This window comes from Abramis brama (assembly GCF_963993115.1).
Source record: "Abramis brama genome assembly, chromosome: 1".
NCBI classification, from domain to species: Eukaryota; Metazoa; Chordata; class Actinopteri; order Cypriniformes; family Leuciscidae; genus Abramis; species Abramis brama.
In genome coordinates this window covers 56,357,529-56,377,490 of record NC_139963.1, presented here as the reverse complement: position 1 = coordinate 56,377,490, position 19,962 = coordinate 56,357,529, and the positions used below count along the sequence as shown (strand labels likewise).

Genomic DNA, 19,962 nt, shown 5'->3' with positions numbered 1-19,962 from the left:
GGATAACTGTTCAAGGGTAACATTTCCATCACTTGTTTCTAATGCAATACTTCCAAGTGTGCATAAAAACAAGGTGATGGAAACATTGCTAATGATAGGAAAAATATATTTTTGTATTGATTTGTGTGGAACGGTTCATTTTAAAGCAATTTTTTCAGTGTCAAACATAATACTTCTTTATGGACTTGGTTGGTTTCTGGACGCCACTGTACAGTTCAGCTCACTTTCTGATCCAGAGCTTTTCAAAGTCAACACAGTTTTACACCAGAGATCTTTCTTCTTCAGCTGTGTCATAGAGTCAGGACTAAACACTCATTTGATGAGATCAGAGGAAGTTACCAACCAGAGGAGGAGCTGATGATGTTTAAAGGAAGAGCTGTAACTATATATAATGAAGAGAAAGACTGACAGAAACACAAAATGGCTGATAAGTGTGATCTGTGTCTGCTGGGACTGATCATTCTCTCTTCACTTCTCACAGGTAAAGAAATCTGTATTTTCTCTAAAGACATTTAGTGGAATTAGTCTGGAAAGAGTTCATTTGAACATGCTTAGAGGACAGCCAGAGAAAAACTAACATCAAATAGTCAAGGGCAAAGAGCCCAACTAAAGCAAACACCAACTAAACCAAACTATTACTTTCAAACAATCTTCGACATCTAAACCTCTTTTAAGAGGTTCAGTCCTGTGTCTGCTGGGAAATGTCCCGCTAAAACTTTATAAGAATGTTATGGGATAATATTCTATCAGTGTTATCACTAAACATGTCTAAAATGTTTTTAGAGAGTGTTATCGTTCCTTTAGGAGAACATTCTGGTAACCAAAATAAAATTAGCTATAGAAAACATTACAAGAACATAACAACATTGATAGAACAACAACATTTCTATCTGGGATGAGCTCATATTGTGGCCACAGAGAGTGCGCTGTGAGTTACACTTTTAGAGTTACACTTTTAGCTCACTGTGACTCACATTGATGACCTTGTGCCCAAATTGTGAGATTACTGTGAGATTAAAGTGTTGACTGGGCAAGTAAAATCATGACAAAATAATGCATTAACAAATAATTTAATAAAATATGATTAAACATGCACTAGGGGGATATTTTTATATATTTTATATCTTTGTAGTTTTTCTTGTTTATTTCCCCAGGTGTTTCTGATTAGCCCCACCGCCTTGTTATCTTGTTTAGCTTGTTTGCCTGTGTATTTAAACCTCTGTGCTTCAGTTGTTGGTTGTCTGTCGTTGTAGCTGTTTCATGTTCTTGTCCTGAGATCTGTTGTTTGCCCTGGATTACATGTTTGTCTTTTTAAAGTAAAGCTTGCATGTGGATTCTCTCTCCGGTTCATCCTTGCCTATACGCTAGTTATGGGCAAATGAAGCCTCATGAAGCACTGAGGCTTTCCCTTGATTGTTCCGGGAAAATTTTAGAATAAAGATTGATGAGAAGGAGATAGATGAGGTACATGAATTTAAATTTCTAGGGGCTACTTTAGACTCTCATCTTAAGTTTGATAGTCATGTAAAGAGAATGTGCAGAACTGTCAAGACAAATTTAAACTGCTTCCGATTAATAAGGCAATATATACCCATTAAGGCAGCACAGCAGTTTATGCATTCTATGATATTTTCTCATTTATCGTACTGTATTACTGTTTGGGGTCAGGCCAATCAAACAACAATTACACCCGTTAGGTCATTATATAAACAGGCATTAAAAGTAATGGACCAGAAACCTGTAAGATGGCACCATTGCCTCATTCTAAGGAAGCATAATATTTTTGACAGTTTTGTAAATCTTTCATTTCTAAAACTACTTTTTAAGTGTGTGAACAACCTTGCACCAGAAATATTCTGTCAACTAGTAGTGAAACAAAAGAGCGGAATAAGAACTAGAGGCACAATAAGTGGAAACTGTATAGCCGCAAAACATAGAACAACATTTGGTCAGACATCATTTTCAGTAAGAGGCATAAAATTGTGGAACGCCTTACCATCAGAAATTAAAACATTGACAGAACTCAAGGTTTTTAATACACATTTAAAGCAATGGCTGAAACTGAAACAATTCTGTGAACACTGACTGTACAGGATACAACACAATGCATACAAACATAAAGTTGCATATGTTAGCATGCACAGACACATGCATACTTTTGTGTTTTTGTATTGTTAAATGTATCTAGACTCTGTTTTATAGTGATTTCTACATCCATTTAAGCGCATATCTTATTTCATGTATGGGATGTATTTATTGTATGTATTTTAATAGTTATAATTTTTTAATTCAATACTCTGTAATTTCTGTTTTAATTTTACAAGCCTAACCAGGGACAGGGGTTGCAAATTAGTCATGGCTATAAACCTGTATGCATGGCATACACTTTGTATTCTTTATAAAGCAATGTTCTATGCATTTGTCCCTGTCAAATAAACATTAAAAAAATAAATAATAAAGATTCGAAGCATCAAGAGTGTCGAAAACAGCGCCATCTTGTGGCAGGTCAAATTTATAACAGCCATAAACCCGAGTGCGTATTTCACCTCCGTTGTTTTATCCATTAAACACAAAAAAAGCCTGACTAGGCTAATTGTTCAGTTTTCTGATAACTTGCATATTAAAGTGTGACAGTAAATTAAATTGTCACTGTTACTCTCCGGCACAGAGCTTCATGAGAAATTGCGCTGCGTACTCGATATGTGCTTTGAAGCTTCATATCAAATGAAACATCACTACTATACGCTGCAACATTATTTTGCCATTAATTTAATAGATCTATACTTTTTAAACATGGAAAATAGACTAACTACTACTACCACTTATAAATTGAATTTGATCTAAACCGTTTTCTGATTTTAATTATTCATAAATATTTGGTCATAACTACTTTTATTCCTGGAACTACAGTATGTAGGGTTTGTTTCTGGTGAGACATTTATTAGTAGCGCACACTATAGGTGCTCTCAGCGTGTTAGTTGTGTTGCTACGGTAATGCTGGCATTTTACTCTAATATATGTTGACTGCTGAGTCTGTGTGTAATGATGTCAATAAATAAAATAACTACAAATAACCTTTATCTTTTGTTTTGTTGTACTAGTGGTGTAAAGGAATACAAATATTCTCTTAGCATGTTTAATCATATTGTATTAAATGATTTGTTAATGCATTATTTTGTCATGACTTTTACTTGAGAGGGCCCTAATCATGATCAAATTCACTGTTAACTACTTTCCAAACTCAGCTCATGATTGATCATAAACTTACTATCAAACACACAACGAGTGTTCAGCTCAGTGAAGTGATGTTGTGTGGTCAGAGAACAGAAGTACAGTATCATCACGACTGTGTCTGGATGGAGAGTGAACTACTGATCCCAGCAAACCTTCCCTGAGTTTTGCTCCTTCCTTTGGGAACTGTTCCACAAATATTCTTTGTGGGTTTGGAATTGTTATTTTGTATTTAGCTGTGCATAAGTCACAGTAGGGTGAGTTTGAAGGAAAGAGAGAAACACAGAACAGATAAAGAACTTTTAAGGTCAGTTATTAGTGTATTTTCTACGGTTGAAGAGGAGGATCAACTAATCCTGTGCCGTCCAGTAATGTTTATGACAAAGCTGAAATCAAGAGTTCAAGATATGATGATATTACATTATTTAAATTTGTTTCAAAGTCAATTCTTATTCCTTCTTAAAGAGGCATTTGATTTGGTTTATGCATAAATGTTAATTAATGCATTAACTATCAAACACTGGAAAAAGATTGTATGATTTGAATCTTCTGCTTTTTATGCTGGTGTGGTTTGTTTTTTCATTTATTAATATCATAATGATCACTGAGATATACTGTGTTTCAGGTATCAGTGGAGTGGATCATGTGTTCATCAGTTCTGGTGAAAATGTGCGTCTGCCCTGTAATAATGCTCTTTCTGACTGCAAATCTAAAACTACATGGATCTACAGCAAAAATTCAACAGCAGTTGGACTGATTGAATTAGGGATAAATAATAAAGACACAGAGAGACATGAGAGACTGAGTCTGGAGTCTGACTGCTCTCTGAACATCAATAACGTCACAGAAGAAGATCATGGATTTTACAGCTGCCAGCAATATGTGAATGGACAGAAACAAGGACCTGACGCTGATGTTTATCTGCATGTTCTTCATGGTAAGTTTATGATTATCTGGTCAATTTGAAAAGGGCAGATTCTCCATTTAAACTCAGATGATGATTGAAGAGTCTGTGATTTGTGTCTTGTGTTCAGTTTCAGTGTCTCCATCATCATCATCATCTTCATCATCATCATCATCTTCTTCATCTTCATCCTCACAGACTGAGATCAGTCCAGGCCGCTCTGTGACTCTCTCCTGTCAGTTGTATTCATATACTCGATTCTCCTGTGATTATTGGGTTCGTTCTGAGGGATTTGAGCTGTTGTGGGTGAATCAGGCTGGTGTTGATCTGAAGACAGACTCCAGATATCAGATATTATCATCATCATCAGATCAATATCACTGTATCATCATCACTCTGACTACAACACTCCTGAATGAAGATAACAACAGAGAGTGGAGATGTCAGCTTACTCACAGAAATCAACTCCAGACCTCAGTCAGATACACTGTCAAGTATTCAGGTGAGAAAACACTCTTTTCTGACAGATTTGTGAAAACTTTCACACACTGGCTCTACTCTTTCTGATGGCTTCATACGTTTGGCAATTGTAAAATATTAGTGGTCAAAGTCATAAACTGCATACAAATCCTTATAATTCCCAATATTGACCTCCTATGGGTCATACTAGGCTAAAATAGACTCTTCTGATTTATGCAATATTTCATGTATGACCCATGAGAGGGAGGTCAATATTGGGAATTATAAGGATTTGTATGCAGTTTGAGGAATTTTAAGGCTTAATAATGTCATTGATTCAGGAAAGCTGAAGGTTTATGGGAAGCAGCTCATTGTGTTTCACTCTCATATAAACTAGGAATAAATTATACAGTAACATCTCTCTTCTCTACTACTGCCACTGTAAGCTGTGATGATTGAACACAAACTGCATGTCATGATCAATATGAAAATATGATGTTAACCCACTGCGGTCTAAGGAGTTTTTGGGGTCCTTGAGATGTTCTGACATGCCCTGCCATTTGTGCTTTTTTCAGTTGTTTATAAACATATTAATGGCAAAGGTGTAATTACACTCTATTTAGCACAAACCGGGCTACCATAATATGTTGTAAGTTGTTGCCTAGAGTTTTTTCTTCAAAATGATGTGAAAATCATCCTGCCTAATCATTCACATAAAACAATACATTGATTTCAATTTTGTAAGACACTTTTTGTTTGGAATATGCGGGTGGCCATAAATGATCCAACCAACACCATCATGAATACATTCACATCTGAGAAGACGGCCCGCATAATTAGCCTTTTCATTCAGGTGTGTCACTGTAACGTGCTCCAAGAACCAAGTTAAAGCCAGGATCTAGATGCAGATAAAAATGATGTTTAATGGCTCAAAACAGCAATTCATGACTTGAGCGTAGAACACATGACACAGAGCGTAGAGTTTCACCATAGCAATGAACCATGAAGGGCACGTTCACATGAACATTCGAACACACTAACATTCAAACAATAATCCGTACAGGTAAGAAAGAACACCATGGTTAAATAACAGGACTAATTAGATAACACTGTACACCTGAGTGAGCAAACAAAACTACAAAGACCATGAACAGAACTACAAAAGGAACATGAACTGACAATTTTCACAATAAGAGACATGACAAAGCACAGGTTCCTTACATAACCCCCCTCCTTAATGGCGGCTCCTGACGCCCAACAAAGATTCCCTGAAATCATTGTCCATGGGAGGGCCAGGACCGTGAGGCAGGGGAAAAACTAGCCTAATTGCTAACCCAAAAGGCAGTTCAATGGGCTCTGTTACAAACATTGAGACAGTACTACAATGTGCCCGACATAAGGCAAAGACATTCATGGCAGCAATACAAAACCAAGACCCCAAAACACTTGTCACATGAAGCATAATAAACATCAATAATTTGTCCATGGCAGTAGCAGTAGCAAGGTTTCCTTACTTGTCACATTGTACATAGGTAACTTAGTTTCCCCCGTGACCACGGCATAAAGCTTGGAATCTGAAAAAACTACCCCCTCGTTCCAAAGAAAAAACAAAAATGCACACTCGTTCTTCTTAACCATGGTGTGCCTCATCTCAGTTGCAACGTTCTCATTCAACACTGAGACGATCACATTCTCGGCCTCGGTGCAATTCTTTGTAGCCTCAGCACTCACATTCTCGGCTTCGTTGCACTCGTTCACTGCAGCCTCGGCACTCACGCTCTCGGCTTCGTTGCACTCGTTCACTGCAGCCTCGGCACTCACGCTCTCGGCTTCGTTGCACTCGTTCACTGCAGCCTCGGCACTCACGCTCTCGGCTTCGTTGCACTCGTTCAGATCTTGGTTCGAGAGGACAGTTGCACTCTCTGGGTTATGGTAAGCCACAGCCTCACCCACAGTGAAACTAGACCCACTTAAAAACAAAATAAAGTCCATTTGCTGGCATAGCGTAGAGGGGTGCTCAAACGAAGGCATTAACTCAGCGAATTCATCGTCCAATCCATATTGAAAGCACCACTTTAAATAAGTCTCATCCCATGGTACATGATCCGTGAAACATAGAAAATCCTTGACATAATTTTCAATAGAACGACCTGCTTGACAAGGACTCATGAGCCGATCTGCTAGATCCATTTTTAGACGGATTATTCTGTAACGTGCTCCAAGAACCAAGTTAAAGTCAGGATCTAGATGCAGATAAAAATTATGTTTAATGGCTCAAAACAGCAATTCATGACTTGAGCGTAGAACACATGACACAGAGCGTAGAGTTTCACCATAGCAATGAACCATGAAGGGCACGGTCACATGAACATTCGAACACACTAACATTCAAACAATAATCCGTACAGGTAAGAAAGAACACCATGGTTAAATAACAGGACTAATTAGATAACACTGTACACCTGAGTGAGCAAACAAAACTACAAAGACCATGAACAGAACTACAAAAGGAACATGAACTGACAATTTTCACAATAAGAGACATGACAAAGCACAGGTTCCTTACAGTCACTGAGCCACAAGAAAGAATGCAAGGATAATATATATATATATATATATATATATATATATATATAAAATTGGTTCACAGTTGGAAACACAGTTGTTGTTTTTTTTCACAAATTTTGCTTGCAAATTAATATCCAAGGTAAACATTTCTAGTAATTGTGCAGTTAATTCTCATGCTGTATTTTCAGTAAGTTTTGGAATATGTATCCTGTCCCCAGATGTGTCACTAATAAAGCACAATAAAAATAATTTAAAGAGAAGGCTTAAATTGACCTTTTAACCCCCTGAGGTCGGCTATCGCACCGGCGCGATAGGTTCGTTTTTTTCCTTATCAGTGCAAAAAAGAATCAAAATACTAATATTAATTTTTATTAGGGCTGTCAATCGATTACATTTTTTAATCGCGATTAATCGCATGATTGCATGAGTTAACTCGCGATTAATCGCATTTAATCACACTTTTTTTTATTTGTTCTAAATGTACCTTAAATTAATACTTTTCAAGTTTGTAATATTCTAATCAACGTGGGCATGGACAAATATAGATGCTTTTTGCAAATGTATGTTTATTATTGAAACCATAGTCAATATAGAGCATGAAGACAAGACATGTTTCAAAGGTCATAGATGTTTTTCAAAGAACTTGTTCATGCAGCTCTTCTGAAAATGCTAAATGTACATTTATTATTTATTATTACATTATAGTTTGTCTCTCTCTGTGCCCATTTTGATGAAGCTAAATTCTCAATAAAACTGTTTTCATTGGTAGCCTATATTTTACGGTTTCTGTTGTCAGACAACGGAATGAATATGAAATGGTGACTGAACCGCGACCTATTAAGACATAACCAGCTCTCCCTTCCAAGACGTTAATCTGCACAAAAATCCTGGTAATCGAGCCGGCGTCTGATGAAATCAAATACACATAATTTCGGCTATACTTGCATGTAAAATTAGAGAAGCAACATAATATCTGTGTTTAACTGAATTAAAGCGCTGCTCCTCCGCGCAAGACGCAGAGAGAGAGAGAGAGAGAGAGAGAGAGAGAGAGAGAGAGAGAGAGAGAGAGAGAGAGAGAGAGAGAGAGAGAGAGAGAGAGAGAGAGAGAGAGAGAGCAGTATACCAGCGGTACCGGTAGATTCTCAGAAACTAAATAAGGTTTGGGTGCTTTGTTGAAGGGGAAAAAAATCGCTAAAGGGGTCTGCAATGTCGCTAAGTTGGCAACACTGTGTATCTCCATTTCTCCAACTAGGGGTTGGGCCACGGGTCAAACAGAAAATACGCGCTGCGTTAATCGAATGTTAAAAAAATTTGTGCCGTTAATATGATTTTGCGTTTACACGTTATTAACGCGCTAACTTTGACAGCCCTAATTTTTATGTTATATGCTTGTGTTATACATCAATCGATCCTGTTAAGTGTGTATTATTTTTGTGTATACTCACAATAAAAGCAAAGTGTTGTGTTTTTTGCCAAATAAAGAAAAATAAGCACGAAGCGAGTTCTGCTTTCTCTCTGTCAGTGTAGTCCATTCTGAAACGCGTCCGAAAATGAACCATAACTCAGCGAATACTCAGTCAAACAGTCACACAGGCATGAAGCTTGAATTCTCTTCTTTTAAATGAAGTAATTTTTATAAAAAACAAATATTCTCAGTTTATGTAATATGTATGTAAAAAGAGAGATGTCAGTCGTTCTCATCTCAGCTCAATAAGTTTTAATGTGACTCCGCCCACGGAGAGCGCACACTATTCAAACGCAAATAATCTGAGGATGCAAACCTGTGAAACGCCCACATCAGCTAGATAACACACACCGCGAGTTCACTTTCAGTCTCATGTACTTTACAATGCTGTGAGGAATAATAATCCTGGAAAATTTACCTCAGAAGTTCTGGAAGTTTCATTTCAAGGAGCAAACGGATCCGTCTGATGAATAGGTCAGTTATATGCACTGTTAACCCTTGCTGTAAAAAAAGGCGTAATTCAGACAGTATCATACCATTTTCCATTAAAACAGTAATATACCGTAGAAAACAAAACTAGCCTACAGGAATATACTGTAAATTAACAGCGCTCAAAGTCGACACTCAGAGGCTGTTTTCCCAATCACACCCTATACCCTCATTCACTATTCCCTACATTAGTTCACTAATATAGTCCACTTGAATGAAAAGAAGTGAGTGAATTGAGACACTGATGAACACCTGATAAGCAGAATCACTGAAGGACAGAGACAAACAAGAACAGAAAAAAGAGAAACACAGAAACTACAACTGACTTCCAGCCACACTGAGTGTGAAACCAGTTTACAAACCAGTTTACGATTATTTCTTTCATACATGTACAAAAGTTCTTGTTGAGAATTAACAGAGATTGAGTTAATAATAAAGTTTGTTGTCACCATGATGGAGATCAGTATTTGCTTTAGTTGGTCTCTTGTCCCATGACTTCTTACCATTCATCTCTCTCTGACTGCTGTAACAGTGAGTTTCTAAAGCACATTTGTTATAGCAAGAAGAAGTCAAGAGGAAGATGATTAGTTGTTTTTGGCTTTTGTGATGATTTAACATTCATCCTGGACATGTCTGATTCTCTGATCTTTCCTGTATATATTCTTTGAATTTATGGGTATTTCTTATTTATCTGTGAATCTACAACATGAAATCAATATCTTTGTAATCATGTCTTCTGAACAATATTGTAATCATAGAGTGCATTAATACATTTTTAACTTCTGCTTGACACACACAGACACCAACAATCATCATATGAATCTCAGCAATGGTGACAATCAAAAGTTTCATGTCGCAATGCATGCTGGGTTCCAGGATAATATAAAACTCCCAGCATGCACTGCTGCATGAATAATAAAAAAATATTGCCACCATTGTTGAGATTCATGTGCTAAATTGTGATATCTCTGTGTTTCTTTAAGACAGTAGCTCTGTTTTTTTTTTTTTTTTGGTTTATGCATGATGTGTTAAAAAAAATAAGTCATTGTATGTATTGCTGTGGTTTCACAGTGGTGCTAATGTAACACTTTTGATTGAGGATTAAACTCTGAACGAGTAGGAATGAGCTCCTTAGTGAATGAACAGGCTATATGATGATTTTATCACCATAATCAACATAACCACAATCATTCATAAACTGTGTGTGTGCACAAGTGTGATTTACAAAAACACAGCTCAAGCAGCAAAAGAAACACTAATGTTTTTGCATCAGCATCCCAACTAAAGCAAGCACTGATCTCTATAATGGTAACTTCACACCAAACATTTTCAATTAAACATCTCAACAACAACTTCTGTAGATGTATGACAGAAATAAAGTAATACTGGTTAATAATAAGTGTAATAATGTGTAATGGCTGGAAGTCAGTTGTAGGTCTTGTGTTTCTCTATTTTCTGTTCTAACAGCAGGTGTTCATCACTAATGCTCAACATTCACTTACATATTCTCTTAAGTATCTCACTGCAACACTGCGTCAATGTAACTTTTTACTCGTTGTAGTGTGGATTTCCCTGTGGGGTTGAAAGGGTTAACAGCGTAAGATAAAAAGTCACACCCACAACATGTATTTTAACAGTAATAAACTGTAAGTTATAAAACAGGTTTATACTGGCAACACTGTTGCCAGTAGTTTACTGTAAAATCTTGTTTTTTGGGTCACCATTGTGCAGAAGAGTAGAGCCTGTGCTTCAGTCCAGGAGAAGATCTAAAGACATTGATGATACGCTGCATGTTGCTTTATTTAAAAGGCAGTGACTGTGTAGTTGCTGGTCCAGTGGAAATCTCTTTATTTACCAATTTTTTTTTGTGGTTTCAAATGAAATAAGTTCACAGTAATCCTTTGCTCACTTTATTAATGCATTATAAATTTTAGTTAATACTTTTAAATGACAGTTGGTTAATTTAAGACAGTCGGTTTCTGCAAGTGAAATTAGTTAACTCGAGTTTTAGTGCATTTTTACAGTAACATACTGTACAATTAACAGTAAATTACTGGCAATAGTGTTGCCAGTATTTTACTGTAAAAAACCCCGGTAAGGTCTAACAGTGTGCTTTGTTCTAATCGCAAGTGTCTGTACACGCAAAAAGACTGTTTAAATATGAATCGCGTTTCTGTGTGTGAATGAATGAACAGCTTTTAGCAATCTCTATTGCTATACTAAGATGAGTAAAAATCGACTACAAAAATCGGATAGATTATAAAGTTTTTACAGTAAAATACTGCCACATCAAATAAGCTTATAATGTTGCCAATGTATTTGTGCCAGCTCCACAACAGCACGCATCTGTGCATTCATTCATTCACGCACAGAAACGCGATTCATATTTAAACAGTCTTTTTGCGTGTACAGACACTTGCGATTAGAACAAAGTATATAACTGACCTATTCCTCAGCTGGATCTGTTGCTCCTCGAAATGAAACTTCCAGCACTTCTGAGGTAAATTTTCCAGGATTATTATTAAGATAGTATCATTCCTCACAGCGTCGTAAAGTACATGACTCTGATTACTTGCAGTGTGTGTTATCCAGCTGATGTGGGCGTTTTACAGGATTGTATGGATTGCCTCAGATCATTTGCGTTTGAATAGCGCGCGTTCTCCGTGGGCGGAGTCACATTAAAACATAATGAGCTGAAAGAGAACGACTGACATTTCTCTCTTTTCATACATATTACATAAACTTAGAATATTTGTTTTTTCATTTCATTCATTTAAAAGAAGAGCATTCAAGCTTCATGGCTGTGTGTATGTATGCCTGTTTGACTAAGTATTCGCTGAGCTACAGTTCATTTTCGGACGCGTTTCAGAATGGACTTCATTGACAGAGAGAAAGTAGAGCTATCATCGTATTTTTTTTCTTTATTTGGCAAAAAGCACAATACTCTGTTTTTATTGTGAGTATACACAAAAATAATACACACTTAACAGGATTGATTGATGTATAACATAAGTATGTAAGATCAAAATCAACAGAGTCTCTCCTGCACTGATAAGGAAAAAAGCGAGCTGGTATCGCCGGCGATACCACCGACCCCAGGGGGTTAATGTCCTGATGCGTCTGAACATTCATCTTCTGCAGCTCCAGTCGCTTCACCAACACTGACTCCAGTCAGAAGCTCAAACTCTGAGAAGACATCAAGCCGAACTACAGCAGCAGCTTCTACACAAGGTTCATGATCACATGATCACTGTCACACATCATCAGTCTCTCGCTTCAGTGGTTTGCACTGGCTCTCACAGACTGCTTTATCATCACACATATTATCATCAAAAAAAGCTCTTTAGTCAGATTTGTCAGTGAGTTTTGATACATATGACTGGTCTTGTACAGCTCTTTAGTCTCCTATGATAAATTAATAAAATCATAGTGAGGATTTATTAAACACAACTCATCCCATGTTACTATTTCCATCTTGTTTTTAATAGTTGTAACATCAACTACAGCAACAACACTGACTCTAGACACCACACCAATCTCTCTGAATCCAGGTGTGTATGAACGAACTACAGCAGCAGCTTCTACACACGGTTCATGATAACTGTCAGACACATCAACCTCGAAGGATTCCTCAATATTTGTGCATTTCATACCGGAAACGTTGTTTGTTTTAGATGCCGTCAATAAATAGATATTCCACATTTCAATGTTTCTGCAAACTTAGAAATTCAAGTGTGCTATAAACTCACTTAGAAGTTATAACATGAATACCTATGAATGAATAAAGCATCAAATAGATTTATTTTTGGTCAATGGCTATAGTCATTCTTCTCCTGACACCTTGTGATTGAAGTAAGAAGATAATGATGACAGACTCGTGCACATATTCATAATTTCTGTGATGAGCAGCTCAAGTATTATGCGATGATGATGTTGTGTATATGTGGCATTATGTGTTGAACTGAACTAACAGACGTGATCCACAGATCCAGGAGAAACTAAAGTCAGTGTGACTGCTGTATCATTATACAGAGGTACGACACGTTCATTTATACTGACAGCTTTATAAAAATAAACTATCACTCAGTCTGTAAAAGCTTCATCAATAACTGTTGATAGTTGAATACCCTTGACTTCAGTCATGTACAGTTTCTCTTCTTCCTCTCATGTTTCCTGCAGTGATTGTGATTATTGTTGAGATCGCAGTGTTTGCTGCTCCTACTGTGATTCTTCTTCAGATCATCAGTGCAAGAAGAGCTGGTGAGTTTTGAGCCACACACAATCTGATGATTCACACTCATCTGATCTGGAACAATCTGCAATCATGATAAAAACACATACGAGAGGTCAGTCAATGCTTTTATTTTGCAGGGAGGAAGGACTTGAAGCACCCAGAGGAAACAGAGATGCCTGCAAAATTACAATAAAATACTGGTGAGTTTTGAGCAAATCTGCAACAATATTTAAAATAGCAAAAACTTACAGAGGATTGTTTATCATTTTATTTTCTTCTTCTCAGAAAACAAAGAAAAAACTCTGATCATCCTTAAGAAAGAGTAACACCAAGTTTAGATTAAAATGTGTTTTTTTTTGTTTGTTTTTTACAAATAAAAGGCCAGATTTATTTTCATTAACATCCCAGTCAACACGTTGATCTCACAGTGATCTCTCCATATGATCACAGTGTGAGTCACAAGTGTAATTTTGGTTGAAAATGAAAATTGGATTGATGTGTTAGGCCGGCTACACACTGGCTGCGTGGCGTGTCCGTTTTTATTTCGGCTCCCATGTTAACATGTTAGATCTTGCACACTGCCTGTGTGACACACACGTCTCAGGTGCGGAAGAAAACGCATGCATGCTAGAAATATGAACGGACGCCTTTTTCAACTTTTACAACTTTTATCTTCATGAAAACAGCAACATTTCAAAGTGGCTTGTTTGGTGCTATTTTTTTCCATTTAGCTCCATGTTGATCTCGCGTTATCAGCCCCCCTTCGATATCAGATGGGTCTGACCCAACAAAAATCCAGTTTGGCGCTGTTTGACAGTGTGTGCGCACTTCAGTTCGCGCTCAGAAAAAGTGCATCATGTCAGAACAGAATGCCAATGAAATGTTTACCCGGCAAAGCTTTAAAGCACGAGCAAATAATGAACTTTTGTGATTGCGAATAAGTGCAGTGTCCTGTGAGTGTAACTCTACCGCTGCATTAACATGTGATGTGAATGTACGTCGAGTTTTACAGTATTGGGAATGAGGCGCCAGAACTGCAGCTGATAGAATGTGCGCTGTAGCGTGATACTACCATATTTTAGTTTCCATTCTTATTTTGTTTCCACGATGTGTAAGATGTAGGGCTACCACATCTTTAAATTACTATTAGTATTATTTAAGTTAACATAATAAAATACGTAGACCTACTGTTACGTCAGAAACGAGGATACAATATGCAAGTGCAAAAACTCTTTATTGATAGTCAATAATGATGATGATGTTGATGAAATCCGGGTGATGCAGGCTGTGGCGCAGGGACTTTGATGGTCAGACACGGAGTGATGAATGAAGTGCAGCGTGCTCTGATGAGTGAAGACGTGATCCAGACATGAAACGTAATCCAACAAGACGTGAAACAGGAACACAGGAACTCCAGACGGGACACGAGGCACAGGAACAGGATCAGACAACACAGAGACTTCATGCAACGATCTGACAAAGGAGATGAGAAAGCGGTGAGCATATATAGGAGATGAGATGAGTGGCAGCTGGTGATGATGAGTGGTTGCAGCTGGCTACTGATCAACAGTAACGATCCGGACACACACACTCACACACATGTAAACAACAAGGCACGAGACTAGAGAGAGACATTGGATCTATGAACCGTGACACCTACACCACAAAAACTAGTTGAGGATAAATTCGTTAAAGTTGGGCGATTCCAGTGTTATGGACGTGACATTTGCAGTCAAAACTTGAAATATAAATTCTCAGAAAATGCATTTAATACCAATATTTTGAAACGTCTGTTAATATATCCATACTCCCTTAAGAAAGGAGTCAAGACATTAGAAAAATATCAGTCTACACATGCGTTTTATATTTAATATGAGGGAAATACACATGTGACGTGACACAAAAAATCTTTAACTTTTAGGTGGCAAAATATTTTTTTGTAATTCTATGAATTATACTGTGCAAACCAAAAGATTTATACCCACCGGATGAATAAAGACCGGCCTTCACAGAACATAAAATATTATTTTTATTTTATTTTTCGTGTTCGCATTTATGTGAAAAAAAATAAAATAATGTTACGGGCGTGACAGTTCTCCATTACGGACATGACTGCTCTGAAAGCAACTTTAAAAATTTCACAGAGACTTCAAACAGAAAGCACAAAGCCTTTCTTTAAAGTGAATTTCGTTTTTTTATTAACTGTATCTTAATTTTAATCAATGTTTCATCAACCAATTGCCTGGCTTTAATAAATAAGAAGTAAATATAGTAGAAAATAGATAATCATGACACGGAGGCACGGGCGAGTGAACTGGACTCTTGTCTCATAAATGAACCGAAACTCAGCGTAAGGTATGCTACTTGCCTCACAGACCTGAGAAATATAAAGAAAGCTTGAAATGTCTACTTTTAAACAGAACAATTCAAAACGAAGGAAAACAGAATGTGCATTTCTCTCTGGCGCGTTCTGAGAAGATCGCGACGCATCGTCAACTTCATCTTTGCAGTCGACACAGAAAACACTTGTTTATTAATAAAGATTTATTAATAAAGATTTTCAAATATTGCACCTGTCAATACAGAATGAAATATTCTGTAGCCTATTTTGCCGTCAAAACTGCCGACGTTGTCTTTGCTGTATCGTCACCTAGCAGCAGCAGCGCCGCGTCAGACACGTTTCTGGTGTGCAAAGACATAGAAAACGCCACGCTCACGCAACAGAAACACCACGCTGTGTAGCCAGTGTGTAGCCGGTCTAAACATTTGATGTCAGGCTCCAACTTCATTAAACAACTCCACAAACAGCATTACCAGCTTCACTTATTACTAACCAGACTGACTTTATTTCTGTCATATGTGTGGAAAAGTCCTTATTGAGATTAACAGATGTTTAGATGTTGATGTTTAGATGTTGATGATTTGTTAATAATAATAGTTTGGTTTGGTGTCATCATTATGGTGATCAGTGTTTGCTTTAGTTGGTCAGTTTGACTCTTGATGTTTTAATGTTAGTTTTTCTCTGGCTGTTGGAACTGTGTGTTATGGCAAGAACAGTAAGAGAAAAATGTGATCAGATGATGTCATCTACTTGATAATGATGATAACGATATAATCATCATGTTGTGCTCTGATCAGCTGATCTCTTCTAGACTGTCATGTGTGTTATTAATTTCATATAATTGATTATATTAATTCCACAGTATGACAACCAAAAGTGTTTTAATAAAATAAACTGTATAATTGCTAATCAAGGTCTTCATGATTACTTCAACATCAAACTACAGCAGCAGCTTCTACACAAGGTTCATGATCACATGATCACTGTCACACATCATCAGTCTCTCACTTCAGTGGTTTGCACTGGCTCTCACAGACTGGTTTATCATCATACATACTAGGGGTGGAGCCGAACCCACATACCATCTACAAAAAAAAAAAAAAAAAAAAAATCCAATTTAAATAGATTTGTCAGTCTATGACATTTTGATACAAGTCTTGTACAGTTTGTTGTCAGAATCAGAATCAGAAAGAGCTTTATTGCCAGGTATGTTTGCACATATGAGGAATTTGTTTTGGTGACAGAAGCTTCCACAGTACAACCAGACTGACAGTGACAGGACACAGATAATACAAATACAATAAAATAGATTTAGTAAAATACACAATATACAAAATACAAATGCAAGGACATGTAAATAAGACGTGTGATGTGTTAAATAAATGAATGTTTAAATGGTGTTTAAGTATTGCACATGTTTATTGCCAAGTTGAGGCATTAACTGTTCATGAGGTGGATTGCCGGAGGGAAGAAACTGTTCCTATGCCTGGCCGTTCTGTTGCTCAGAGCTTTGTAGACAGTTCAAAGAGGAAGAGGCCTGTGCGTGAGGGGTCCAGGGTGATTCTGCCAGCTCTATACTCACTCTGGATGAGTACAGTTCTTGGAGAGTGGGGAAGGGTGTACCAGTGATTCGCTCAGCAGACTATCCTCTGTAGTCTTCTGAGATCTGATAGCTGAGCTGAACCAGACAGTTCTAGAAGTGCAGAGGATTCAGTGACTGCAGAGTATACTTGTATCAGCAGCTCCTGAGACAGGTTGAACTTCTTCAGCTGGTGAAGGAAGTATATGTGGAACTCCTACTTCAGGTCCTGAGAGATGATGGTGCCCAGGAACCTGAATGACTCCACTGCTTCCACAGTGCTGTTCATGATGGTGAGAGTGGGGAGTGCAGGGGGTTTCTCCTAAAGTCCACGATCATCTCCACTGTTTTGAGTGTGTTAAGCTCAAGGTTGTTATAACTGCACCAGACAGCCAGCTGTTCAACCTCCAGTCTGTAAGCAGACTCGTCACCGTCCTGGATGAGGCCGATAAGTGTGGTGTCGTCTGCCAACTTCAGGAGTTTGACAGAGGGGTCTTTTGCAGTGCAGTCGTTGGTGTACATGGAGAAGAGCAGTGGGGCAAGAACGCTCGGTCCGGGTGGCTAAGGGCTGAATTAGTTCAGACGGCAGCTCGCCACGCTGGGTCGGGAACTGGTGTTCATAGAAGTAGCAGTTTGGCTGGGCGGAGGCGCTACTTCTGATGAATGCGGCTTGCGTGGGCACAGACCTGGCAAGTGACACGCACATTGGCGCGGGGCTGTAAAACAACCACTGGCTAAAGAGTTCAGTTAGCCCCTAGTGGTCCGCAAATGCAGCTAGGCGGAGCTCGCACGCTCCCAGCGAGAGGGCTAGTCTTTGATGAATATGGCTTGCGTGAGCGCAACCCTAGCAAGTGACAGACTCAGAGGCGCGCCGCTTTAAGAATAAACGGCGACGAAAGACGTTCTAATGAGTCTCAACTGATAATCACAGCGGAGAACATCACACTTAGCACTGTGCTCAGCTGAGCGTAGTCAGCGTTGTGCTCACTCTCACTGTTTTTGGAAATTTCCTGCTACAGAGATCGTGAGACACGCGGGAAATAGACCGGCGTGAGCTCACTTAGTCCCGTTTATTCAGCCCTGGTTCGGTGCTGAAGAATGAGGGGAAGAGTTGCCGAATCATTTCATAATTTATGAACCTTACACAGTTATTGAAGCAAATCACCACTGAACTGAATTGATCTGAATAATGACTCTATTGTCTTTACAGGAGTCAGGAGAATCGGTTTACATCATTATTTTTCTGTTTATTCCAGTGAAGCTGCTCTGAATCAGTCTGTACTCTATAAAGTACTATTTAAAGTCTCTCTAACACAGTTAAACACTCTCAATGAAAGATTATTTTTTTATCAGAACAACTTTAAGAAATCCTTAGAATTATATTGAAAATGCTGGATCTTATGCTGTAGAATCACAGGGCGGCTGTAATCAATACGGTAAATCAAACTCAGAGATTAGACTATAAATTAGTTCAGTCATTCAGGTCAAATGATGATTATGTCGAAACATAACCAACACCAGCTGATCACCTTTTCTCTTGTCTGGTTGTTACAACCCAGTTATGCTTAAAACGGAGAAGTCTTTCCTTTGAGTTTTCCGCGTACAGACGACACCATTGTCAAAACGATTCCCATTCACACGGATCCGTGAAAACGACTAAAAACGCTGTATTCTGCTGCCAGGCCATCAGATGGCGATGAAACACTATAGACTGAACACGTAATGACCTATAGACTGAACGCATGTGCATGACCTCATGGTCTTCAGAGGTTCACATTTTGATTATTTACAAGGAGACCGTTTTCAAAAACTTGCACTTTCAAACCCGTTTTCAAACGGTTGCGTTATCAGGCCCCAAAACACCATTGTCGTGTAAATGAACGTAAAAAGTTGTGACACCCTTATTTTAACACTTTTGAGTGTGGTCTGAAATAAATTCCCAGGAGAGTTAATTTAACACTGGAGTTTTTGCTGTGTATATATAGAGTGCAACACTTCTGGAGGTTGTGAATTTGTGGTTTCACAAGCACAAACTTAGTAGCCTAATAAAAGCTTCATGGTGCACACCCACACACACACGCACACACACACACACACATAGCAACACAATGTGTTAGTGATGTGATGAAAAAAAAAAGTGTAACTGAAAAAAAAAGAAATAGACACATAAAAATTACTCTGAGGACACTGTATTGGGTCACTTAAAAATAACTATATTTCATTATGTTGAAATTGTTTTCTCTGACAAATAATCAGTAGCTACAATAGCTGGGTTTCCATCCAAACATAAAGTTTAGAAATTTTGCGTTTCCATCACTCGTTTCTGATGCGATACTTCAAAATATGCATAAAAACAGGGTGATGGAAACATTGACAACTAATGAGAGGATAAATATGTTTGTATTGATTTGTGTGGATCTGTTCATTTTAAAGCACTTTGTTCAGTGTCAAACATAATACTTCTTTATGGACTTGGTCGGTTTCTGGACGCCACTGTACAGTTCAGCTCACTTTCTGATCCAGAGCTTTTCAAAGTCAACACAGTTTTACACCAGAGATCTTTCTGATCGCTTCTTCAGCTGTATCATAGAGTCAGGACTAAACACTCAGATGAAGAGATCAGAGGAAGTTACCAACCAGAGGAGGAGCTGATGATGTTTAAAGGAAGAGCTGTAACTATATATAATGAAGA

At 38.0% G+C, this 19,962-nt stretch overlaps 1 protein-coding gene across 1 annotated transcript; it reads left to right on the top strand.

Moving 5' to 3' along the window:
• Positions 1-369: 369 nt before the first annotated feature.
• On the top strand, positions 370-12,690 carry LOC311074522 (uncharacterized protein). The gene is made up of 4 exons (XM_084101215.1): positions 370-481; positions 3,857-4,168; positions 4,266-4,637; positions 12,258-12,690. The coding sequence occupies exons 1-4, from the start codon at positions 421-423 to the stop codon at positions 12,353-12,355; spliced, it is 843 nt and encodes a 280-aa protein (XP_083957341.1). The 5' UTR covers positions 370-420; the 3' UTR covers positions 12,356-12,690.
• Positions 12,691-19,962: the final 7,272 nt, after the last annotated feature.